Consider the following 25,666-nt stretch of genomic DNA (forward strand, 5'->3'; position numbering starts at 1 on the left):
TAGAAATATTAAACAGCCTCCAAGATACACAACTAGCAAGTGCTAAAGCTGGGATTAGAACCCAGATAAATGTGGCTCCAGATCTCATGTTCCTAACCCACTATATTATACTGTTACACATGAGGTAATCAACTGTCTTTAAGACCTGAATCCAATGGAAAGTGTGAATTTAAAGCCTTTCTTTAAAAAAAAAAAAGCCATTCTATATACTAGATAGTGATTCTGTGGGGAAGTCCGAGAAAAACCAAAGATTCTAAACAGAAGTGTCACATCAACTCTATATGCACACGCTGGCAGTATTCCCAAAAAGCTGGCAAGGCCAACCATATTTGATGTGGATGGAGAGCTTGCCAGAAGCCAAGGCCTTAGGTAAAAGAAAATTATCTCCCTTCCAAATCAGTAAGGTACACACAAGGCCCCTCACAGGACTGTTCAACTAATGGGAAATATTGACTAACATTCCCAGAACCTGCCCCCCCAAAAAATTTTTAATTGAAATTAAATTTAATAATGACTCCTAGGAAAAGATATCAAATCAACAGGCACTGGGTTACTATGGGCTAAAGCTTGATCTCTAATGATCCTTGTACACAGAATAAGCTCTCCCTGGAATTTCCAAAGGTTCCAAGTGGTCCAAAAGCACCACTTCACTTTAGGAACCAAACAGGCAACTCAGCTGCCAACTATTATTTTGCAAAGCAGGACAGAGTTAGTTGAGAATTATATTTTTCCAATTAGCACAGTGGGAAACACTGTTGAGGCATTCAGCCCAAGCCTGCAATTAGAGAACATTTGCTTGCTTCTAGAAATAGAATGAATGGGAAGTAGAAACCTGCTATCTAGGTCTTTAGCAATAATACTCTGGGAGGAAAGACCTTGCTCTATCAGCAGTCTCCAGAAAATAACCATCTTGTCCTTTTAATAAGTAGCATTCTGCACTGCACCACGGTATGTTTGATGAGAGAAATCCAGTATCACCTCTGAATGTAACAAAAAGGGTTTATGCTAAAGCCCAATCATTAGAAAGGCAAGGACTATTGCCAATGAGCAGCTCCAGTGTTTTTAGTAGTTATTTTAAAAAATCTATTCATAAACTCTCAGAAGTCTCCATCTGTCACAAAAGAAATCATTTGGTATAAACACCTCAGCAATCTACAGCCACCAGACCCCTCTCAGCTTATCAAATATGTGTCTCAGGTGAAACAAAGGATGGGATTAGATTTCTCAAATAGAGGTGAAAAGAAAGGCAGAAAACAATATTACAGAGAACCAAGCTCTCTCTGGGTTAATAACCTTACCAAAATTTGGAGCCCTGAACAAAAGTTTGGTACGAGGCAAGAGAAAACATTTATCAGCCATCAAGATACATGAAAATCAGGGCGCCTGGGTAGTTCAGTTGGTTAAGTGTCTCACTCTTGGTCTCAGGATCAGGAGTTCAAGCACTGCATTGGGCTCCATGCTAGGTGTGGAGCCCACTTTAAAAAAAAAAAAAAAAAAGACCGACTCCTGGGTGGCGCAGTGGGTTCAAGCCTCTCCCTTCAGCTCAGGTCATGATCCCAGGGTCCTGGAATCGAGCCCCATATCGGGCTCTCTGCTCAGCAGGGAGCCTGCCTCTCCCTCTCTTTCTGCCTGCCTCACTGCCTACTTATGATTTCTGTCAAATAAATAAAATCTTTAAAAAAATTTTTAATTTTTAAAAAAAGATATGAAAATCTTACACACTACACACAGCGGAGAAAGGGTTTTAATAGACCAGGCATCCTCATATCACTAGATTTTATAGAGAACACAACCCAGCTTTTAATGAGCAACAATCTTAACTTTGTCATCTTTCGTCTGTAAGCAGCTTTATATTGCCTGAAGGGAAAGGAGTGGAGGGTGAGAACAAATCCTTTTATTTCCAGCCAGTCAGGAAATGCACGGTTGAAAGCACTAGCTTTGCCTAAAGCTCAGTCCAGCTTGCAAAGGACCTAGCAACTTGCAAGTAAACACAAGTAAGCACAATTGTGTAACATCTGTCTAGTTCTTGGTACAACTGTAGGTTAACGGGTGTCTCAACACTGACTTGTTTATTCTGTGAAATGACACCATTTAACTTCTAGATACCAAGGAGGCTTTACAGGAGTGAACAACTTCATCTCTCAAAAAGATTCTTCAAGTGTGTGTGTGCATGCACACATGTGCACACAGGCAAGGGCAAAGTGCCTAAGAAATGTAAGCTTTTGGGGTGCCTGGGTGGCTCAGTGGGTTAAAGCATCTGCCTTTGGCTCAGGTCATGATCTCAGGGTCCTGGGATCGAGCCCCACATCGGGCTCTCTGCTCAGCAGGGAGCCTGCTTCCTCCTCTCTCTCTGCCTGCCTCTGCCTACTTGTGACCTCTCTCCCTCTGTCAAATAAATAAATAAAATCTTAAAAAAAAAAAAAAAAAGAAATGTAAGCTTTTGACAGTAATCACAAATTACTCTCAGGCAAGCTACTGACAGCTACCTTTGGGGACTGGAGCTGGGAAAGGGGAAAGCTAAATGAGATTCTTTTCATTCTCTACCTTAATTGTTCAAACTTTCTCAATGTAAACATTCCAATAAATTTTTTGCTTTAAAAAAATCATTAAGGGGCACCTGGGTGGCTCAGTGGGTTAAAGCCTCTGCCTTCAGCTCGGGTCATGATCCCAGGGTCCTGGGATCGAGCCCCGCATCAGCTCTCTGTTCGGCAGGGAGCCCGCTTCCTCCTCTCTCTGTGCCTGCCTCTCTGCCTACTTATGATTTCTGTCAAATAAATAAATATCTTTTTTTTTTAAAAAAAATCATTAAAATATTAGTCAAGAATTCCTAAGTAGGGTTCCTGGGTGGCTCAGTGGGTTAAGCCTCTGCCCTGGGCTCAGGTCATGATCTCAGGGTCCTGGGATCAAGACCAGTTTCAGGTTCTCTGCTCAGCAGGGAGCCTGCTTCCCTTCTTCTCTCTCTGCCTGCCTCTGCCTACTTGTGACCTCTGTCAAATAAATAATTTTTTTAAATATTTTATTTGACAGAGAGTTAGAGAGAGAGCACAAGTAAGCAGAGTGTCAGGGAGAGGGGGAGAGAGAGAAGCAGGCTCTCCGCTGAGCAGGGAGCCCGATACGGGGCTCGATCCCAGGACCCTGGAATCATGACCCGAGCTGAAGGCATCTGCATAACCAACTGAGCCACCTGGGTGCCCCAATAAAATTTTTTTTAAAAAATACTCCACTGAACAATTTCGAGAAATAAGTGAAACAACAGCAGGATACTCAGTGTTCTTGGGAGCTGGATGACGGGTAGAAAGTACACCAAGTTCATTATACTCTTCTGTTTTCATGTTCATTTAAAGATCTCCGTAATTAAACTTTTTTTCTTTCAATATCAAGTTAAGCCCCCAGATCCTTTACCCCACACTGTGGTCAGGCATCTGTCTCCCCAGGTGGCATTAGACAGGAAGTTTCCTTTATAAAGGGTACCAGAGGGTCCATGGATTGGGAAATAGCAGTTTTAGGCACAAGAAATACACAGGCAGGGGCGCCTGGGTGACTCAGTTGTTGGGGATCTGCCTTTGGTTCAAGTCATGATGCCAGGGTCCTAGGATCGAGCCCCACATTGGGTGCCCTGCTTGGCAGAAGCCTGCTTCTCCCTCTCCCTCTGCTGCTCCCCTGCTTGTGTTACCTCCCTTGCTGTGTCTTTGTCAAATAAATAAAATCTTTTTTTAAAAAAAAGAAAAATATACAGGCAGCCCTCACTATGCACCGTACGTACGGGTCCGTAAAACTGACAATGCAAGCTGAAACCATGCAAAACAAACTAATAATCAATAGTAAAAAAGATGGCTGCCCTGTGAAGTCTAAGAATTTGTCAAAACATTAAACAGAGTAATAAGTGAATACAGAAATGGAAAAAATTAGTTAGCCCACTAATTTAAAACATTAGAAATACTGGGACTCAACATTTTGGGATCAGCTTCCAACACTTCACCTTTATTGAATGTTGTAAAATATCTCCAAGAATTTCCTTACTGTGAAGTGATGGCCACCATCACCTCTTCTGGGACATCCATACACTTTTTATCACAATCACTTACGCATTTATGCTGAAAAGCTCACCTTCATGAAGCTCCTGTAGCTGCCTGTCTAGAATCCCTCAAACAGCAGCAGCAACCTTCCCATGGTCAAATACAACTCAACTCATTTTCAGTCTGAATCCCATGACTATCTGCAATGTAGTACATTTCTGTCACACTGCATATTACTGCTACTTTCTGCCTTAATGCTTCCCATGTCTTCCAAACCTCAGCTATAGATACTGCAAGATCTCTGGTTGTAGCATCCATAACCATCCAAAAACACATTAAAAGCTGAAATAAACCTGTCCACCGGCTGATCAATGAAGTTTTATTTGATGGTAAAAACAAAGTTTTCACGTTTTCATTCAAAAGCCCGAGGAGAATGTGGGGCATAACCCGACAGGAGTGCTTCAAGCTTACAATGTCTCTCTACCACCAGGAGGTATAGAGCTGACACCATCAAAAGCTCTGTCCTCAGTGAGTAAACTGCCCAACAGATGATTGGCAAGCAGCCACCAGCAGACTTAGAAAGGAGTGATCTGATAAGCCATTGATGGTGCTGCACTCTGTTCTTTTGCAAATGTGATTTGTGGACTGAAGAACCAGCATTCAAGTTTGTACTTTATGCAGTTGCTCAGTGAAAAGACCACAGCAACTGAAAGTTGAACCGTGTTGTTGGGGGAAGGCTATTATTTGCCTAAACTGCAGTAACCGATCGTGCATATTGGAGTCACACAAAGCAAGGACTGCCTGTACTGGACACAGGGAGATTAAGATACATAGTGACCTCTTTCCCCACTGAGTGCCAGAAATTTGAGCAGTCCGATGCTTCTCTGGGATTCTCCCAGAGAAGGTTTCTAACCAAACCACCCTAATCCCAGGTTTCTCCGCCTCAGACTTTTGACATTTTAAATCAGGTAATTCTGTGCTGTCAGGGGTTTCCCCGTGTACTGCACAATGTTTACACAATTGTACAATATATAGAAATCCCCCTACTGTGACAACAAAGAATGTCTCAAAACCAGTATTGCCATATATTCTGGAGGGGGTGGCGGTGGTGGGAAAACTGCTACCCAAGACAAAAGCCCCAGAGTCCTAGCCACACACTCAGAGCTTCCCACCACCATTTTAGTGCTTTCCTCTCATACAAAGAAGATGACCAGGAAAGTCACTGGCATTCGAGACTAGAGTGAAAAACAGGAAGACAAACATTTTAATTTTCATTAATATCCTGACGAAGAGATACTGATTGCATCCCTTAATAGGATGCTATTTTTTTTTAGTTTATTTATTGGACAGACAGAGATCACAAGTAGGCAGAGAGAGATGAAGAAGCAGGCTTCCCGAAGAGCAGAGAGCCCAATGTGGGGCTCGATCCCAGGACCCTGGGATCATGACTTGAGCCAAAGGCAGAGGCTTTAACCCACTGAGCCACCCAGGTGCCCCAGGATGCTATTTTTTTAAGGTTTTGGAAATCAAAAAGCAGGAATTTAATACTCAGAAATTAGGACCAGTTGGGTAGCTTAAAAAGCTCAAGAAAAAAAAAAAAGGATATCAAATTCAGAAAGTTGCTGGAATTGAAAAACGTTATTTTCTAGACTCAAAGAAGTACGTAAGTCAACTGAAAAGTAAACCAACTCTTCACTGTCAGGTTTCCAACACTAAGGACTAAAAATCCTAACAAGTTTCCCGAAAGATGGGTCATTTACAAATCAAAAAGATTTCAGACTTCTTCCATAGCAGCCCTGAAAGCAATGCCTTCAAATATTCAAGGGAAAGTATTTCAAACATAGATCATATACTCAAATTTTCAACTAAATGTGAAAATGTAATGAAAGCATGTCCAGATGTGCAAGGTCCCCCCAAAAAATCCTCTCCAATTCTCGTCCCAGGAAACTGCTTACAAGGTGTTCTCCATTAAAAAAAACCCAATAATGCTTACAAGGTGTTCTCCATTAAAACAAGCCAATAAGAGTGTCTAGGTGACTCAGTTGGTTAAGCATCTGCCTTTGACTCGGGTCATGATCTCAGGGTCCTGGGATCAAGCCCCAGGTTGGGCTCTCTGCTCGGCAGGGAGCCTGCTTCCCCCCTCTCTGCCTGCCTGTCTACTTGTGACCTCTCTGTGTCAAAAAAATAAATAAAACATCTTTTAAAAAATTTTAAAAAAAACAAAAAAACAAGGGAACAAACCAAGTAAAACAAACAGAAGACTACAGTTAAATAATAGGAACCCTAACAAAGGAGATAAAGAAACTCCCAGAGGGGCACCTAGGTGACTCAGTCTGCTAAGCATCCAACTCTTGATTTTAGCTCACGTCATGATCTCAGAGTTTTTAAGATCAAGCACTGTGTCAGGCTCCCCACTGGGCGTGGAGGCTGCTTACGATTCCCTCTCTCCAGGGACACCTGGGTAGCTCAGTTAGTTAAGCATCTACCTTCAGCTAAGGTCATGATCCCAGGGTCCCAAGATGGAGTCCCACATGTGCCTCCTTGCTCAGTGGTGAGCCTGCCTCTCCCTCTGCCGCTCCCCCACCGGCTTGCCCAGCCTCTAATAAAATTAGTAAAATCATTTAAAAAAAAAAAAAGAAAAGAAAAAAAAGATTCTCTCACTACCTTTCCCTCTGTCACTCCTTTCCAACCTAAGAAAGAAAAGAAACTCCCAGGACATGGAGTAAAATTTTAGGATGCAGATGTGAAACTGGTCTAGACTGGAGCAGATAAGCCGTGAGGGAGGTTTCCCCAACACTCCTGCTGTTTACAACAGTCCTAAAAGGAAATTAAGACAACTGGTACAGGGTACAGCCTGGATGGCTGTAAGTTAAGCATTCGCCTTCACCTCAGGTCAAGATCCTGGAGTCCTAGGATCAAGCCTGGTGTTGGGCTCCCTGCTCAGCAGGAAATGTGCTTCTCTCTCTCCCTCCTGCTGCTCATTCTCTCAGATAGACAAAATATTTACAAAAACAAAACTGGTACGGGGGCCTAAAAAAGACTACTCCAGGGAAAACAAGAAGTTGTATAAGTGACTACATATATTACTGTTAAGACTCAACAACTCAGTAACAGCTTTTAAATACTATGATTATCTTAACAAAATTAAGACCCAATTATACAGTGAAAGTGGGAGATTAGGGTCTGTATATGAGAAAAGTTGAAGATGATGAAAACTACACATCATTTTCCACTATAGGAAGTCAAGAGCCAAAAGCTGGAAAGGCCAAGTAGTTACACAAACTATAGCACTCAGCAACACCGAGATAAATACCAAAAGGACTGAGTGTCACATCATGAGAGGGAGATATGGTGGTGGGAGACCCATTTCTGTTATAAGCCTTGCTGAAGCACGTAACTCCTCCACATGCCCACATCTAACCTTCGATTTTAAAAACTCGTTTAAAAAAAAAAGGCAACCTCTATACCGAAAAAGCATAGACAAAGGCTCTCTGGAGCATGTATTCCCGGCCCATGGTAGGTATTACTACTATATACGCAAATACAAACTCCCTCTGCTCTCTCCCCAGCTCTTGTGGTTCCTCTTTCCCACATCTAGCTGCTCTTCCTAGAGAAACACATTTTTTTTTTTAAAGATTTTATTTATTTATTTGACAGAGATCACAAGTAGGCAGGGAAGCAGACGGGGGGGTGGGGAATGGGGAGCAGGCTCCCTGCCGAGCAGAGAGCCCAACGGGCTCGATCCCAGTACCCTGAGATCATGACCTGAGCCAAAGGCAGAGGCTCAACCCACTGAGCCACACAGGGCGCCCCGAGAAACACATTCTTGATTGAAGTATTTTCTCAGCTGTTTTCTCCCAAGCCAAGGGGAAATGTTGAGGCTGGTCACTATTCATTTAATCACAGGGAAGACACGATGGAGAACTTGTGAGGTCACACAGCATCAGGAAAGGAAACCAATACCAAAACTCAAGAGCATCTCCTCCAAAACCTTCAGTTCAGGGATTAATGCTAAATTCTTCTTTACCATAATGAGCTCCCTCCTTCCTTCCTCAAATAAAAAAATCACAAGGCTACTTTCAGCCAGCCCCAAAGGCTACAACTGATGACAATTCTCTGCTACCATGTAATACTAGGAAAGATAAAGCTCCCCAGGCCGGTTCTGTCACCTGTAAGAGAGGGGTAAAAACCTATTTGAAGAGGTCTTAAGGATTAAATGTATATAAAAAGTTTAGCACAGTGCCTGACCTTAAATGGTGAACATCGAGGAGTCCATGGCATATACCCAACCAGTGATCTAATCTCTCTCAGGCATAGGTCAGGCAGGCTTATCTTTATGTGGTACGGTGTGGCTTCTCAAAAGCATCTTCCTAAAACACAACTCTCAGGACAGGAATCATCAACATAGTTTGCAAAGCAACGTACTTTTCATTAACTGTCTGATCAAGGGTAAAAGAGATAATGGGTCCAGACTGAAGAACCCAACACTGAGCATTTTTAAGTTGAGCTACCCACACACACATATACACACCCCACCTGTCTTAATATCCTTCATGATAGCAAAGCTAGGGACATTCTAAATAAGGATCTGGTAACAGTCCATTCAAACAGGAAAATTTTGCGGCTGTCAAACAATGAATACATTTATACATGCTAACGTGAAAGTGTCTAGGCTGTGCTATTTTAAGGAAAAATGCCAAACAGCTACAACAGTACCTATGGAGTTAAGTCACGTACATTCTGGGATCACAAGAAACTTACCAGGGAAGAGTGGGAAAATTTAAGTAGGTCGGTAGTTCTCATTTAAGATGAGAACACTCTCCTAAGAATGGCATAGGGCTAACTGATCTGTAGCCCAGATGCTTCAAACATGAACAAAAACCATGAGAACAAAATTTTCTAAAAACTGTAGGCTTTTTTATTCAGTTAAGAGGTAGACAGATGAACATGGAAGGCTGTCCCATTTAACTTGCCCAAAGTTCATATTCCACTCCATTCATCCATCCCACACTGCCAGAAATTGTAAAGAAATAACCAAGACAGCCAGAAGGCTTTTTCTTCCTACTTCTTTTCAGCAGTAATTGTCAATGAATTGCTTGCCAAGAAGTTTCTACTAACTTAAAAATTTTCACTGTGTCCAAAGAACCTCGTCCCTATAAGAAGTTCCCACATATGCCAACGGAACCTGCCACTACCAACAGGAGGGCAGAGTACAAATGGCTCTATTTCTCTAAGAGACTACAAGGGAAGCTTCAGTTATGTTTGTTGTTAGGTCCCTGTGCATGTTAGGGCAGAAGCTGGTGAAACCACCAAAGCAGAGCACACTGCATCAAAAGGCTCTGAATGGTTGTTTTAAAAAAAAAAAAAAAGGAATCACAAGTTACCTTCAGAGACAACATTAAAACATAATGGAATTGAAGCCTCATACAAAAAGTAGAGAATTATGTACAGGAATTCACAGCCCAGAAGGAAAAGGGACCTCAATAGGAACCAGTGGAAACCCAGCTATTTTACATAGCTAATTTTGAGACAAGTTGTATTTAGCACAAAAGCAATTATAGCACAAGTAACACTTCCCTCCCACAGCTCCCAAACTTTAAAAAAACTCTTGTCGGTCTTCTGTAACACTGTGATCCTTCTTGAAAGGAGCAGGAATGTGTAAGGTGGCCCCAAACATCGACACGAATTGAAATCTCAAACAGCTTCACACTGTGAGGATGACATATTTGAAGACTGCCATAATAGCAGCACTAATAACGCCAGAAATGGGGACGGTAACAAACCAGGCCATAAAAATGTTGCGGAAGAGTCGCCAGTCAACAGCCTTTTTGGATCGGAGCCATCCGACAGATACGACAGAGCCCACCTAGCAGAGAGGGATGGAGGACACTGGTTAGGAGAGGCCAATGGTATTCTGGTAACAGACTCATAATCGTACATAGGTAAGCAGCCCAAACTGCTGATGAGACTGATTCCAGGCAAGATGATTTGTAACAGGGTAAGAAGCAGATTACTCATGGGAAGACGAAGGCAATACAAAAATCCAATCATTACTTCTGTGGTATCGGGCGTAAAAAGACGAGAATGAGAACACTTCCTTTCTCTCTCCTGAGCTACCAGCATGTTAATCAACTGCTTTAATAAAATATTAAATAAACCAAGTTTTAATAAATTATTTTAAGTTTCAGGTTTTCCGAGCATCATTTTAGAGGAGGACAGATATCAGACCTCATAGCCAATCACCTGGAGATACCCTAGAAGAGGAAGTATGACTCACAGGCTCCAGGATGAACCAACTTAAATTGCCTTAAGGAAGCTAGTTTCTTCCTTTTTCTAGTTATTACATGGCCATCGAGCAACTTCAGAATTCAACAAGATTCTCAGTATTTCAATTCTGAGGCTATGAATATATGCCTTCTATAATTAACGCTGTCCTTCAACAGCCCAACAATGCCTCACAGATGGGTTAACTATCTGTAAAAGGACTTTTCGCCATTGTTTAGGGAGAACATACATTATCGGCTTAAATAAGAACACTGGACCCAAGGAATTATAAACTGTAAGCCTTTACATTATTACAGTCATTTGTCCTAATTTTGTGAACTCTTCAAGACTCCAACTGCATAAAACTTTCTAAACCACAGTTACTACATTAAAAAAAAAAAAAACCTTTGTATTACTAGAACCATTCAATAGACACAGTTCATATACCTTACACTATACTTACTTTACAGTGTGTTGTACTGATGGGAAGACCAATATTTGATGCAATTACCACTGTGAGGGCAGATGCCAGTTCAATACTGAAGCCACTGTAGACATAAAAAGATTACTTGTCAAGAATGGAAGGTGATCTTTTTTATAAGCTAACATTACCTCAAAGTTAACCCAATCTTACTGTGATCCACTCAGTGACAAAACCTAACACTGACCTAACATCTTTCATTTGCTCTAGCTCCTGCAATCTGCTTTATTTTTTACGATTTTATTTATTCCTTATTCATTTGAGAGAGAGAGAGCACAAGCAGAGCGGTGGGAAGAGGCAATCTTAAAGGGAAGAGCAGACTCCCCACCGAGTAGGGAGCCCAATGGAGGGTGGGATCCCAGGACCTGGAAATCATGACCTGAGCCAAAGGCAGATGCTTAACTACCTGAGCCACCCAGGTGCACCTGAAATCTACTTTAAATTGGGCTCTCTTCCCTCTTTTCTAACATTTTTAAGGTTCTAAGGGTTCCTAAGAGCCCATTATTAAAGTCTGCACTTCTATTTTGAAGAATGTAATGAACATTAATCTTAGCTCTCAAGTAGAGATAAATAAAGGACAAGTATACAGACTATTTGCTCCACACACAGCCTTTCTCAGAAAAGTTATGTTATTAAGAGACCACTGGAGATGAATATTTGACCAAAATTTTGTTTAAGGGCAAGACAGTATATAAAATCGAAAAAGTTCACAACAATGAGAGGAACACCAGGAAATAATTCAAGCTTGGGTTACATTAGCTGAAGATTCATGTGGTAACACTACACATATTATGCATCCTAAGAAAATGAGCATTAGCCTAAGATGTTTTACCAACTTACCTAGAAGGTGTGATTGGTGTCAGATCTTTCCCCATGGTCTGGATAACTCTCCTTCCCCAAACCCACAGACCAATACAAATACCAACTCCACCATAGAGCAGAAGCCATATTGGTGTTGCCACTTTTGAAGAAACATCTCTTGTGTCATAAACCAGATACAAAGCAACCAGAGGACCAATGGCATTGCTGAAAGAAAAAAGAGGACAAAGATGATTTTTCAGGCAGAACTAGAATTTGGCAAGATTCAGTTTGCTAAATGACCTACTAGATTATTTAAAGCAAACCTGTCAAGCTCATTTAGCAAACAGTCCTTTCAACAGAAATAAATAGAACCCCAACATACACAGCAAAAGAAAATAAAAGCTGCTCTCAAGAGAAGAATCCCATGCATTTGGTGGCCTCTCATCCAAGAGGTAGCCTAGAACAACTCCGGTTCCAATGACCAGTTTACAAACCACAGAACTAAGGCCAACAACATCCAAATTCATTCCCTAGGGCAGTGATTTTTAAGCTTTTCATCTCAGTATTCATAGAATTTACTATCACAGAACTGGCCCCTATCTTGACAGAGAGGACCTCTCCCTGAAGAATATCTGTGTTTATCATCTACAGAAACATTCTTTGTAATCTCTTTAAAGGGGGGGGGGCACACAATTTTTTTTTTTTTTTTTTTAAGATTTTAAGTAGTCACGGGGTGCCTGGGTGGCTCAGTAGGTTAAGCCTCTGCCTTCAGCTGAGGTCATGATCCCAGGGTCCTGGGATCGAGCCCCACATCGGGCTCCCTGCTCAGTGGGAAGCCTGCTTCCCCTCTCTCTGTCTCTGCCTGCCTCTCTGCCTACTTGTGATCTCTGTCAAATAAATAAGTAAAATCTCTTAAAAAAAAAAAAAAAAAAAAAAAGGTTTTGAGTAATCTCTATACCCAACATGGGCCACAAACTTAGATGCTCTACTGACTGAGCCAGTCAAGCACCCCTCTAAAAAAATTTTTGCTGCCTGTTTAATTAAGTCAATAACAGCTAAACAACTATTACCTCATCCTCTCTAGATTATTCGTGTCCCACAGGGTGCCAAATAATACATGGTACCAAAGCCACAACCACAGCCTTATAAAAGGGATGAGGGGATACAAAACTAGAAAGCAGGACGCTGAGACTTCAAGTCAACTGACCTGACATCATTTCCACCATGAGCGAATGACCCAAAGCAAGCTGTAAGGATCTGCAGGAACTGGAAGAGGAGAGACACCTCTGGTTTATCCTGGTCATACCATTCTTCGAGAGAGCTGCTACTTCCTTTTCTCTCCCCCAGACCCATCTCTGCCTTGACGCTCATGTCCATCTCGGATGCCGAGTGAATATCAGACACAGCATTGCAATAACTGGTGTAACTGTCCATTCGAATTCGCTTCTTGCTGTCTGCGTTAGGCCAGGTCAGCTTCTCCATTTCTTCACCTTTCTGTTCACCTTCTTTGGCACGGAATGAATCCAGAGGCATGCCACAAATTGCCATGGTATATGAAGTATAGCTATTATTGCGCCTCAAGGGTTTGTCACCAGAGTCTCCCATGCAGTCTCCCACCTTGGCAAGATGTAATTTATGGAGCAGCTCTTTGTATAAGCCAGAATCTTTATGCACAGTGTGATACTGATAGTGCCCACTGGAGTTTATCTGGTTACTGACGGCTTGATTGAACTGAACAAGGTTCCCATTAGGCAACTGCACTGCCCCTAGCCAAGACCAAAACAGTAACGTTAAAAACGAACATCATGGGGTCCAAACAATAAGCCTCCTCCCCAGTACAGGTAACAAAGTAAAATTCTTCACACTCCACTCACCATTCATGGTGCTGTCTATGCTGGTTTCCTCTTTCAGATCCACGCTGGGAAGCCGCTCTTGCTCTGGAGCTTCCTCCAAGTCTCCGAGTTTGAACGAAACTGTTCTCTCCTCCACCACAGCCCGGAGGGGCACCGTGGCAGATCCTACCTCAGCAATAGGATTCCTGGTTTCAATATCACTGAGAGACAACTTTGTTTCTTCATGGTCTTCTTTCAAGCTATTCTTTTTTTCCATTAAAGGGCTTTCAGAAGGACTAGACTTTATTTCTCCTAGAAAAAAGGTGGGGGGGTTTGGTTTGGTTTTGACCAAACTCATTCCACACCTTCCCTCCCCCTACCTCAAAAATATCCATCTCAATGTAATATATTTCAGTGAAAATTTGGGATAGGTTTCCTTGTCTGCTTCACTTGCCATATCTCCTATCTTTCCTTTGGGAAGAAATCAACAGTGCTTCAGCAGTCACAAACTTTTTCAGTAAAGGGCCAGACAGTAAAATATTTTAGGCACTTTGGGCTCTGTTGTATATTCTTCTCCTTTACAAAACAAAGGTTTTGGTTTTATAAGGATAAAAACTATTCCTAGCTCCCTGCTAACCCATTCTGAGGTGAAACGTACCTCAAGCATGAGGTAGACAGACTGAAAATTTACACTGCATCTAATTCACGTTCCTTTTAAAAAAGGAATGCCCCCAAATTTCAGTCTAGGAGTTTAAGCAAAGGAACAGCTCAATGCAGACAACTACAGAGGAAAACTCGAATTCCCACCTCTGTAAAACAGAGACGTGCTTTAATGTTCCACACCTTATGGATCTAAATGCCCCGACTGAGCAGGAATATCCTCTGCCCAGTCTACAATGCCCAGTATATTTACACATTCATTCAGGCAGCACAACCATGCTATAGACTAGGACCTAAAACATTAGCAAGACTGGTCTCTTCTCCCAAACTGGAGGAAAAACGAGAGCAGGAGGTCATGCAAGCCTCATTCCCACTGTGCGCAGGGCACAAGCACTTCAGTGCAGCTGCAATGACACAGCACTCTTCCTAGTGTCCCTGCAGTGTGTGCAGCCTTTCACTTCCCAAAGACAAAGGTGAAATCTCTAACCAACCATTTGCAGATGAAAAAGGCAGAAAGATTACTGTAACAAATCTCAGCCAGTAAGGAAATGAATACAAAATTTAAATAAGACTAACACTAACAAAATTTATTCTGTACTTAATTATACTCTACTACCGTATGTAGTAATGGTCTAAACAATTCCTTCACATTAACAATGGAAAATATCTACCTCTCAAATCTGTGTGACAATTCTGAGAACCGACCACATCTAAAAGTCAGATACTAACAAGACACTTAAATTCACATGTCAAAATCTGTGAAGTTACACACAGAAGTAGTTAGAATAGTTTCCCCCTTGAAAATTTTATGCCTACCCTTATTAGACTTTAAGATATCCTCATACTTCTAAGTTAATGTTAAGCTACTTCAGTTGCTGGTGTATTTGTCACCAGCAACTGATACAGTAAAAACTAGATTAAATGACCAGCTCATCCCCAACATATGCCAACTATTCCTTATAAGTAGGTCTCAGGTCATTTCAAGTCAATAAAAACATAGTTTGGCCAATAAACCCATCTCCTGAAATCTCACTTAAATTTTTGACTTTGCCAATCTATCGGAATAGTGTGTTTTTATTAACTGATCACACAAGAAGAAACGAGCACATTCCTAGTTAAAATGTTCTGCCACAATTTGTTACTTACGTTCAATTTTTCTCTTCATCCTGGGACATACAAAGAACCAGACGATAAGGGCACAGAAAACTGCACATCCCACCGAGATGAGGATGGTGCCCCACAGAGGAAGTTTGTCAAAGCCCAGCACTAGGAGATAAAATGGTGCATCTTGAAAACCCCAGGGCAACAGCCCCCTGCAACAATGTGTAAACCCTCCTCTGGGGACTCTGGAGTTCCCCAAGCCAGCCCATCACCCTTTACAATTGCTGCCAGTCTTAAGTCCACAGGATTTTCATTGTGTTCCTGACTACATAAATTCAGGAGGGGAGAAAAATCCCCCAGTCATCTGAAACCCACACCACCACCTCTGGCCCACTCTCCACACCTGCTAGATTAGGTTCAAGTCTCCCAAGCTCCTTCAAAAACTGGGGTTTTTTTTTCCTTTCTTTACTTAGAAGATAATAAGGATCGCTATTCTCAGGATCTGCAACTAGCTATGAAAAAATGGAAGCATTCTACTCCCTAGCCTCCAGATGGTAGCTACCACACATTATGTTTGCATATACAGATTTTGATATTAAAAAGAAAGGGGCCCCAAGAGTCATCTTTGTCATAGTGACAGAATTCTCTGTGGAAGTTACCACATTCACTGTTATTATCCTCCAGTAAAATCCTTTAAAAAGATTATCTCTTAAGAGACATTATCAAACTAAGATACAGAAAAACCAGATTATCTATCAAAAGATAAGAATAGTTCAAAGGGCTATCTTTCACAAAAAGAAAATAGTTCAGTGGTAATTTCATTAACAAGCCTTATCTTAGAGACTTGCCTACTTTCCACCTAGCTTTGGGATCATCTGTATCAGTCCTCTTCTGCTTATCACTTATAAGCCAACAGGTTCCACGCCACTAGCCTAGACTACTGACTGAAGCAAAACACTACAGAATTCTATTTTAGCCTAAAAGATATTATAATGATTATAGTTTATCCAAGAATAGCTTGGCTACCTACAGTTCTTTTGCTTTATTCTGATTAGGAATTAAATTACTTAGAAAATGGAAAATTTAGGGGAACCTGGGTAGAAAATGGAAAATTTAGGGGAACCTGGGTGGCTCAGTGGGTTAAAGCCTCTGCCTTCGGCTCAGGTCATGATCCCAGGGTTCTGGGATGGAGCCCCACATTGGGCTCTCTGCTCAGCAAGGAGCCTGCTTCCCCTCCTTCTCTCTCTGCCTGCCTCTCTGCCTACTTGTGATCTCTGTCAAATAAATAAAAATCTTAAAAAAAAAAAAAAATGGAAAATCTATTCTCCCCCAATTATTAATATTTAAAAATCTGATATAAATTGTGGTCCCTTCAAAACTAAAGTTCTATATTGACTATAAATCTTACCATTTTAATTCCTATCAATTCTAACCATGTATTTAGTCACACAAACTAAAACATTAATGAAATTTAATCAATCTCTATAACAATTTAAATTTGCCTGTGTTCCAAGTTCCCCAAAGAGGGGAAACGAGAAGGGGAAATTTTTCTTGTAAATGATCCACAAAGAACAGAACAAAAACATCCCAAATTCCTTTTTCAAAAATGATTGAAAGTTTTAGTTTCTAATTTCACTGAACTACAAGCTTTGCAGCTACCAGATAAAACTTCAGTGCTGAGAGCCTCACAGGAGACTTATTTTGTTTAGCACAAAGACTTCAATTTAAAAAAGAACAAAAATGTAGCATGCAAGCTTTTTTTGCCCATACCATTCGGTAAGGAGTCTGGTATCCCCTAAGTAAGATCAATGTTCTCATTAAGTTGTCCATTTTCTTTCCTAATTATTCCAAAAATAAAGACAAGGTTAAAAAAATACTGAGCTAATTTCATTTTCGGTCAGTGACTTATTACTTCAGTGAAGTTTAAGAAACAAGTTATGATCTATTAGTCAGAAAAGTAATCAATTTAGTTGCCCCAAGGAACATTAAAAAAAAAGCTAGAGAGGGGTGCCTGGGTGGCTCAGTGGGTTAAGCCTCTGCCTTCAGCTCTGCTGGTGATCTCAGGGTCCTGGGATTAAGCCAGGCATCCTGCTCCCTGCTCAGCGGGGAGCCTGCTTCCCTCTCTCTGCTTGCCTCTCTGCTTACTTGTGATTTCTATCCATCAAATAAATAAAATCTTAAAAAAAAAAAAAAAAAAAAAGCTAGAGAATAATCTGAAAATACAGGTGCAGAGCACACAGTAAGAGCAAGCAGCTTCTCTACATGGGTGTCTTGGGCAGCAATGTACAATGTATTTTTTCCAGTGGGTCAAAAGCCACTGACTTGACCATCAAGTCAAATGACCCTAGACAGCAAAATGACTGATCAAAGCATGTAACGTCCTGTAAATTACAAGTGACTGATCTTTTTCAGTTCCCAAATTAAACATGTATCATAATTTAATCCATGCTTTGCCTTAGTCCCAAAATAAAAGCAATCATTTTAATCTTTATATCCTCACAAATTATTTTTCCTCTTAGCTGCATGAATTCTTCTTCCAAGTGTACTTAGACCAGTTGTTAAACATCCCAGCTCTTCTCATTCAAGCAGATTCATGGAAGTAAATTTAGTGCTTAGAAACAAAGGTAGCTCCATTTGGGAGAGAAAAATGAGAATATCCAGCAAACCAGTCCTAAATGACTGATTATTGAAGACCAAATATAACTAATGACTCTTCAGTAGGCAGTAGGTGAGGTCATTATCACTTCCAGTATTTTCAGCATAGATAGGAGAAAGGGAGGGAGAAGGTCATATTATCGTGGATCCTGTGAAGACTAAAGAGTAAAGGTCTGTAGTGATTTAGAATCTTAGCAGGTCTCTTTGGTTGAAAAACTATCTAGGTTAACTCAGCATACACTAGCCTGCAGCCTTCTGAAATGGGCGCAGGCCAGCCACCTTCTAGGAGATTTCAGCCCTGTAAAGCAAAAAGGGGTAAATTGGGCATTTAATGCAAGTTTTATAAACAACTTAAATTCACATTTAAATATTTTGTTATGTACTTACAAGGTGCTCCAGTATACATGATGGAAAAAAGGTTTATTCCAACTGTGCAGGCATAGAAAACTGGCAAAGCTCGCAAACCATTAGGAACTGGATCTGCCTGCAAAAGATCATTAAGATCAATACCTTAAAAGGTGTTAAAGTTAATTCATTTCCAAAGAACCCTGTAAAAGGGGAGGTTCAGGAATTACAGTGCCGGCTAATGGTCTCCACAGTAGTAGGAAAATCCCAGTTGGCCTTGTTCCTAGAAGTCTCCCTTACCAAGGCTGATCTCATCTTATACATCTACCTGAACCTAAGTTTGTGTTTGGTTTTTTATTATTTGAGGGGGGAAGGGTGCTATTTCTAACAAGGCTACTTATACCAGTGACTGGTAATGTCCCAAATAATCAGTTTCATCACCCAGTATTTTTATTTATTTGACAGAGAGAGAGAGATCACAAGAAGGCAGAGAGGCAGGCAGAGGGAGGAGGAAGCAGGCTCCATGCCGAGCAGTGAGCCTGATGCGGAGCTCGATCCCAGGACCCTGAGATCATGACCTGAGCCGAAGGCAGAGGCTTTAACCCACTGAGCCACCCAGGCGCCCCTGCAAAGATTTCTTAAAACCAAAATATGCAGAATTTACCTGTGACAACCTTTTTTTCTAGACATCAATAAATATGCCATTATTAATGATCTACCAGAGTGCTAAGATAAAAATGAATTGTACACTAAGTCACCTCCTCATTCAACAGACTATGCCAAACACTATTCTGAGCACTAAAATATGGGAATGAATGAGACAAAGTTCCTGCCCTCAAAAAACTGGCATTTACATTCTAGTACAGAAAAAAATAGCAATAAATACTATAAAGAAAATAAAGAAGAGTAAGGGGCAGTGATGGAAGGAGGGGCACACTGGGGAGTATCAGTGGAACAAAGACACAAATGTGTTAAGTCAACAAGCCAGTACATATCTAAAGGTGGGAAAAAAAGCAAGGGGGGGAAGGTACAAAAGCCCTCAGGCAAAAACTGCAACAAATGTTTAAGGAACTGCACGGCTGGTGTGACTGGAAATAAAAGTTGCATTAACAACAAAAGTGTATTAATTCTATAGGAAAACACCGAAGTCAAATCCTTAAAGAGAATACAGATCTGAATATATGGGGAAGACTAAACTTTGAAAGATATTACCCTAAAGGTTTAATGCTGTCTTGATCACAATCCAAAAGAAAATCTTGAGACGAAAGGGAAAGACCCATAGTGATTCTAAAACTTCTGACTAGGGATGCCTGGATGGGTCCTGGGATCTGAGCCCCATGGTGGCGGGGGGAGCGTCATCCCCTGTTTAGAGGGAGTCTGCCTCTCCCTCTCCCCCAGCTCATATTCTCTCTCGAATAAATAAAATCTTTAAAAAATAAAGAAAAGATAAAGAAATGAAATACAGACTCGTAATCTAAAAGGCTAAATCCAGGGGCGCCTGGGTGGGCTCAGTGGGTTAAAGCCTCTGCCTTCAGCTCAGGTCATGATCCCAGGGTCCTGGGATCGAGCTCCGCATCGGGCTCTCTGCTCAGCAGACAGACTGCTTCCTCCTCTCTCTCTGCCTGCTTCTTTGCCTACCTGTGATCTCTGTCTGTCAAATAAATAAATAAAATCTTTAAAAAAAAAAAAAAGAAAGAAAGAAAAAAGAAAAAAGGCTAAATTCGTAAATCAGCCAGAAGGGTGGGGAGGGCAGGATAAAACAAACTGTGTTCTCCCTTTTACTCCCTCCAGACTCTGGGTCACTCACAACAGGTAACCAAGGCTAACAACTTCACATAATTTGCATTACTGTATGACCCATCTAACACACACTTTAATCTTTACCTGGAAATAATGTAAATATCTCACCATACAGTTACGTGAGATGTAAAAGAGGGGTCTTCATAATTCCCCATCTTCAACCAGAATAGTCCACTGTTTACATACTGGATTTTCACATAAGCCTTTGTATAAAGAAAAAGGCTCCTCTGAGTTTGAAAAGATGTCCTAGATTTTATGTGATTCCTAACAAAAGGGAAAATGCTGAACAACCCGTTTTCTCTGACTAGCATTTAAATACTCGATAGGAAAATTTACCCTTTTCCCCTATTTCCTGTTTATTGCCCTCGGTCCTTATGAGGAAGTATGGCACCTCCATTCTGGTTTTTCCTAATAGACTACCCAATACCCTTGGAATAGACATTGAGAAAATAAATTTTTTTAAAAGCAATTTTAATGTTAATTCCCAAAACAGAATCTTAAGTTGGAAAGCATTTTAATGGTCAAATATTCAGACTTTAACTGCCAGGATGCCCAAAGGTTACCAGCATAAGGCGGTTTTCTTGAGATTTAAAACCTGAGATAACCAGAACTATTCATATTCATCACCTAAAGACTCACTGATAGACTGGACACAAGGGTATATATGTGCCATGGGGAGGAAATCAAGGCCTGGAGGTCAAGAAGGTCCTCAAAGTCAATACTGTTTTAAACACTATTCCCGGGGCACCTGGGTGGCTCAGTGGGTTAAGCTGCTGCCTTCGGCTCAGATCATGATCTCAGGCTCCTGGGATGGAGTCCCGCATCGGGCTCTCTGCTCATCGGGGAGCCTGCTTCCCTCTATCTCTCTCTCTGCCTGCCTCTCTGTCTACTTGTGATCTTTCTGTCAAATAAATAAATAAAATCTTTTTAAAAAAATTTAAAAAATAAAAAAATAAACACTATTCCAATCATTCTTGATCATGTTCACCCTCATTCCCCCATAATGAATATATAGTTAAGAAGTTAATATACTTAACTTAAGCTACTGACTTTGGGTAAAAAAATACCTGTCACACATTTCTCAAATCAGAGATTCAGGCCACTGAAAATCCCTCAGAGCACCACCACCATTCTCCCTCCAAGAAAGAAGACAAGTTTGTTTTGTCTGGAGACACACAAAGCCTCTCCAGAATCAAACAATCTGCTTCCCAATTATCAACAAAGACCCAATGTAAACTTTTATATAAAGCAGGAATCCTCTACAGAGGATCCTAATTAATTCTCCTGGTATCTGGTATAGAGCAAGCTATATGCCTCTAATAATTAGATTGAAGAATCTGAGCTGTGACTACTGGTATGCCTCAAATCTAAGCATCATGTTATCATATGCTACAGCAGTTCTGGCGATTGGGAGGGTAGGAGCTCTCCATACCTGTTTGCTAAATAGAACGGTAGCAAATTTCAAGGCCAATAATAGTAACAATTAACTATTTACTCTCAAGTTATAACCAACCTACAAAAGTTTCAAATTTTCCAAATATTCAACTGCTATATTCTACCACACTCGGGTCACAGGAAAAGTGATTAATGAATCATGGTATTTCCACAAAGGTACAAATCCCTCCCTACAGAAGCTTACAACTAGACCAAACAAATGGCTTTGAATATATTCTTACCCTTTGGGATTAAGCTGCCTATCTTCCTTCACTCAGATTTCTAAGCTACCTATCTTCCTTCACTCAGATTTCTTCCATTTAGGAGCATTTTTAAGAACTTACAATAGACCGTTAAGAGCCATTCACCTCAAAAAAAGGACAACTTTGTTTCCTGAGCAAAATGCATTTATTCTTACTCAATAAATAACTCAGTCCAATGACAACATTCCTTGTTGTCTACATTTATTTTGGAGCCAGCACCAGACTTCTAGATAAAAGAAATGCTATTGGGTCACTCAAAAGGGATTTTCAAATAGGACAGGAAATTAAATGACTGTGTGGAAACTTTTTTTTGGCCAAGAAAAACAAAACAAAACTACCTTTATTGGCTCTTTTTACCCAGTCTAAGAAATTAGAGTCAAGTCACTGTGAGAGATAGTCTCCACCTAGAAGCTCATAAACTGGTTATGAGGGCGCCTCGGTGGCTCAGTGGGTTAAGGCTCACTGGGTTAAGCCCTGAGATCATGACTTAGGTTATGATCTCAGGGTCCTGGGATCGAGCCCCACATCAGGCTCTCTGCTCAGCAAGGAGCCTGCTTCCCCCCCCCCCCGCCTGCCTCTCTGCCTACTTGTGATCTTTCTCTCTGTCAAATAAATAAAATCTTTAAAAAAATAAAATAAACAAACTGGTTATGATAATCAGTACTACATAATTAAATATGTGGAAACCCAAACTACTCAGTTTAACTATCAGCTTTAAAAAAAAAAAAAAAAAAGCCCCAAGAGACACTGTGACTTCCTGAACCCCAAGCTTTTAATTCAAATTGATCTGCATATGATGGTTTAGGTAAAGCAATAATCTGCAAACACTTCTACAAAGCCCCCCTGAATACATTTCCTTATTTTCTCATTCCCAGCCTCTCCTATTTCTTGGGACACCACAGTACTCATTCAATTTTTCCTGCCCGAATGCATTCCTGGTTACTGCAAACTTGTTTCTTTCAGAAAACTTAGCGACATACAAGAAATATACCAAACATAAATTTTTTAACTTTCTAAGGCCACACCAATCACATCTGGAAAAATGCTAGCAGTCTGAATACCACTGAGTATGACCCATCAAAGGTCATAAAGGAGGAGAGAGAAGGATTACCTTACGGAGGATGAATGCACGAACAAGGAAGAATAAAATTCCAGACATAATACCAGAAAGCAGTGGAGAGATGAACCAAGACATCACTGGAACAGAACACAATAAAAAAAAAAAAAATGTCAACTAATGAAAATCAGAAACCAAAAACAAACCAACCAAAAAAAAAAAAAAAAAAACCACTTTACGTTTTAATAGTCTATCTTCAAAACTTTCTATTTTACACCATATATTTCATATAATGCCATGATAGCACATGACAAGAATAAAAATTTAAAAGCCATTTAGAATTAAACATACCAATTTTTATCAGTTCAGACCACTTGACACCCTCCTGCCCCTTTGCCACAAGGGAGAAACCAATGGTTGCACCAACAATACAATGGGTTCCAGAAATGGGAAGCTTCAAAAACGAAGCCACTAGTTGCCACACAGCAGAACCTGAAACACAGGCAAGTTTTATTAAATGGCAAAATTCTTAGGAATGCGCTGCATTCTGCAGAAGAAAATCTGAAAGGGAAAGCACGGAAGGGAAATACCCATTTGTTCACCCGCCATTAAGGGACACACATAAAAAGAACTTACCAAACATCGCACTGACGGAGCCGGCCATCAACAGCTGTTGGGTCGCGTTGTACATCTCCACGTCGATCAAGCCCTTTCTGATTGTTTCGCTTACTTTGGCCCCCAGTAGGACGGAGCCCACGGTTTCAAAGATACTAGCTAGGATACAGGCTTGCTTGAGGGTCACTACACCTGAGCCCACAGCTGTACCAAACGAATTTGCTACATCATTGGCTCCCACGGAGAACGCCAAGACAAATGCAATAATGAAGCCCAGGATCAGCATCCATAGGTAGTCCACCAATGGACCAGAAGCAGCAGTAGCAGCAATAGTACTGGTAGTCAGCGTTGTCACGGTAGATGCCATTCTCTAGACTAGTGGTTTTATTTTTTTAATTATAGAATTTCTGAGCGGCTTTCAAGATGTGTAAACAGAATATGAGGTATCAAAAATGCTATAATAAATAATATATATTATATAAAATTAAATACTGTAAACTACGGCACAGAAACCGAGCTGGGGAGTTACTGCTATACGCTGCGTATGGGCATCTGTTGTCTGGGGTTTCTTTGGCTCTGGAGGGCTAAAAGCAAGGAGAATTCCATGGCGGAGAAGAGAAAGGACGCAAGTTCATCCTGGGGGTGGGGGGGGGAGAAAAAAACAATAGCAGCGCGCCCTTGGGGAGCCCGTGCAGCACCTCGCGCTGGCCCACGCGGCAGGGGGACTCGGCCTTGACCCCCGCCCGCAGCCCACCGGCCCCGGCCCCGAGCAGGGCTAGCGAGGCGGTGGGCACGTGGCGCCGGGGACCCCTTCAGCCGGCGCGCGCCCAGCCCGCATCCCCCCAACCCCCGCCTCCCGCCGCCGACCGCCCGCGCGCGCCCTCCCCACGACAACCGGAAAAGGGCCATTCCCGCGCGCGCCGCCGGGGGACCGCCAAAAAGGCCCGCGGGCGGGCAGGGTGGGGGAGGGAGGCGAACAGAAACGAAGCCAGAATCTCGCCGCACCGCCCGCACCGGCCCACCCGGCCGCCTCCCGCGCCACGGCATCGGCGCATGGCCGCGGGGAGAAGAAAGCCTTATCCAAAGTGGCGCCACTACTCACCAGAGGAAACGAAGAGCCGAGCGGGAGACAAGAGGTGCAAGCCGCGGCGGTGGGCTGGAACCACAGACGCACGCACCTGGGGTCGACGAGGAGTCGGCCCGGGGCGGAGGCTCCGGGGATGGTTCGGCGGGGCCTGGCGACCCACCCTGGAAGCACCCGCGGGCGCCTCAGCGGCCGAGAAGAGCTAGCACGCAGCGCGCGCCGGCAGCCATCACTCTGGCGACACACGCCGCCGGCCCCTACTTATAGGCCGGCGCCCGACCCGCGTGACCCGCCGCGCCGCGCCCCGTCTCCGGAGCCCCGCCCCCGGGATGGCGCAGCCCCACCGGCCGGCGTGCCCAACCGGGTGAGCCCGACGGCGGCGTTCATTGGCCGGCTTCGCGCCGGCCGCCACGCCCCCAGCGGGGAGCTTGTCCACGTGGGGAGGGCCAGCCCCGTCTCTGCAGCCTCGCCCTGGCGTCTGTGCAGGGTCTCGCCACACCGGTGCGTTACTGGTGGAGGCCGTGGGGGACCCTAGCTCTGCCGTCGGAGGTCGCCATGCGGGGTTATAGAGGCCGCGCGACCAAGGTCATTCCTAGTCCCTCCACCTCGCGGGTTCACAGTGCTGACCGCTTCGCCAGCCTCCCTTTGAGCGCACTAGTGACCTGTCGCGCGTCCAGAGGCCACACCGGGCCGAGTTCCCCTCCCGGCAGTCCAGTGACGCTGCGGGAGAGCTCGAGCCCTCGGGCTCCGGATCCAGTCCTGGCACGTTGTCGCACCTGTGACTTGCCCTTGGCCAGAGAAGCACTGGCCCTCGCCGGGGGAGGGAGAAGGCTCACGTGGTCGCTTTGCTCCCGCAGTCATGCACTTCGGTGAAAACAGAAAGACTGAAGAGTCACGAGAACCAGGTTGTCTCCCCGTTATGGCGCAGAGCCTTAGGAAGGCTGTGGGTCATTAATTTCCTGCAGACCTGTGTTTTCTGCGTCGTGGCGGTGGCGGGGGGTGGAGAAGGACACTGCTTGTGATTCAAATCCTGACTCCTACTTGCTGCAGTGTGTCACCTTGAGCAAATTCCAGATCTCTCAGACTGCACTGTCACGAATGTAAGATGTTAGCATTCAGTACTTACTTTGTGGCAGGACTTAAATGAGTTAACGAGCGCGAATGCGATCAGCACTCAGTAGGCACAGAATGCTAATTTCCGGTTTGCTCTTAATGTAAAAACGCCTGTTTGGGGATGTAGGAAAGGGTGTAAGGGGAC

At 42.7% G+C, this 25,666-nt stretch overlaps 1 protein-coding gene across 1 annotated transcript; it reads right to left on the minus strand.

Annotated features, from left to right (window-relative positions):
* Positions 1-8,911: 8,911 nt before the first annotated feature.
* SLC20A1 (solute carrier family 20 member 1) lies at positions 8,912-24,625 on the minus strand. The gene is made up of 11 exons (XM_044261607.1): positions 24,427-24,625; positions 23,346-23,960; positions 23,061-23,201; positions 22,764-22,849; positions 18,198-18,294; positions 15,201-15,320; positions 13,437-13,706; positions 12,770-13,328; positions 11,602-11,787; positions 10,744-10,828; positions 8,912-9,882 (listed from the first exon to the last, which is right to left on the minus strand). Exons 2-11 carry the CDS (start codon positions 23,689-23,691, stop codon positions 9,721-9,723), a joined length of 2,052 nt encoding a protein of 683 aa, XP_044117542.1. The 5' UTR covers positions 23,692-23,960; positions 24,427-24,625; the 3' UTR covers positions 8,912-9,720.
* Between the last annotated feature and the right edge of the window lie 1,041 nt (positions 24,626-25,666).

Source organism: Neovison vison, chromosome 8 (assembly GCF_020171115.1).
Source record: "Neovison vison isolate M4711 chromosome 8, ASM_NN_V1, whole genome shotgun sequence".
Lineage (NCBI taxonomy): Eukaryota > Metazoa > Chordata > Mammalia > Carnivora > Mustelidae > Neogale > Neogale vison.

What these genes read in the sequence shown, in the direction of transcription:
- SLC20A1 (XM_044261607.1), bottom strand. Translation starts at nt 23,691, where the DNA reads ATGGCATCTACCGTGACAACGCTGACTACCAGTACTATTGCTGCTACT. An exon ending in CATGTATACTGGAGCACCTT is followed by an intron (nt 15,321 to 18,197) that starts GTAAGTACATAA and finishes TTTATCTCCTAG; the next exon opens with TGCTGGGCTTTGACAAACTT. An exon ending in ACACCAATCACACCTTCTAG is followed by an intron (nt 10,829 to 11,601) that starts GTAAGTTGGTAA and finishes TTATGTCTACAG; the next exon opens with TGGCTTCAGTATTGAACTGG.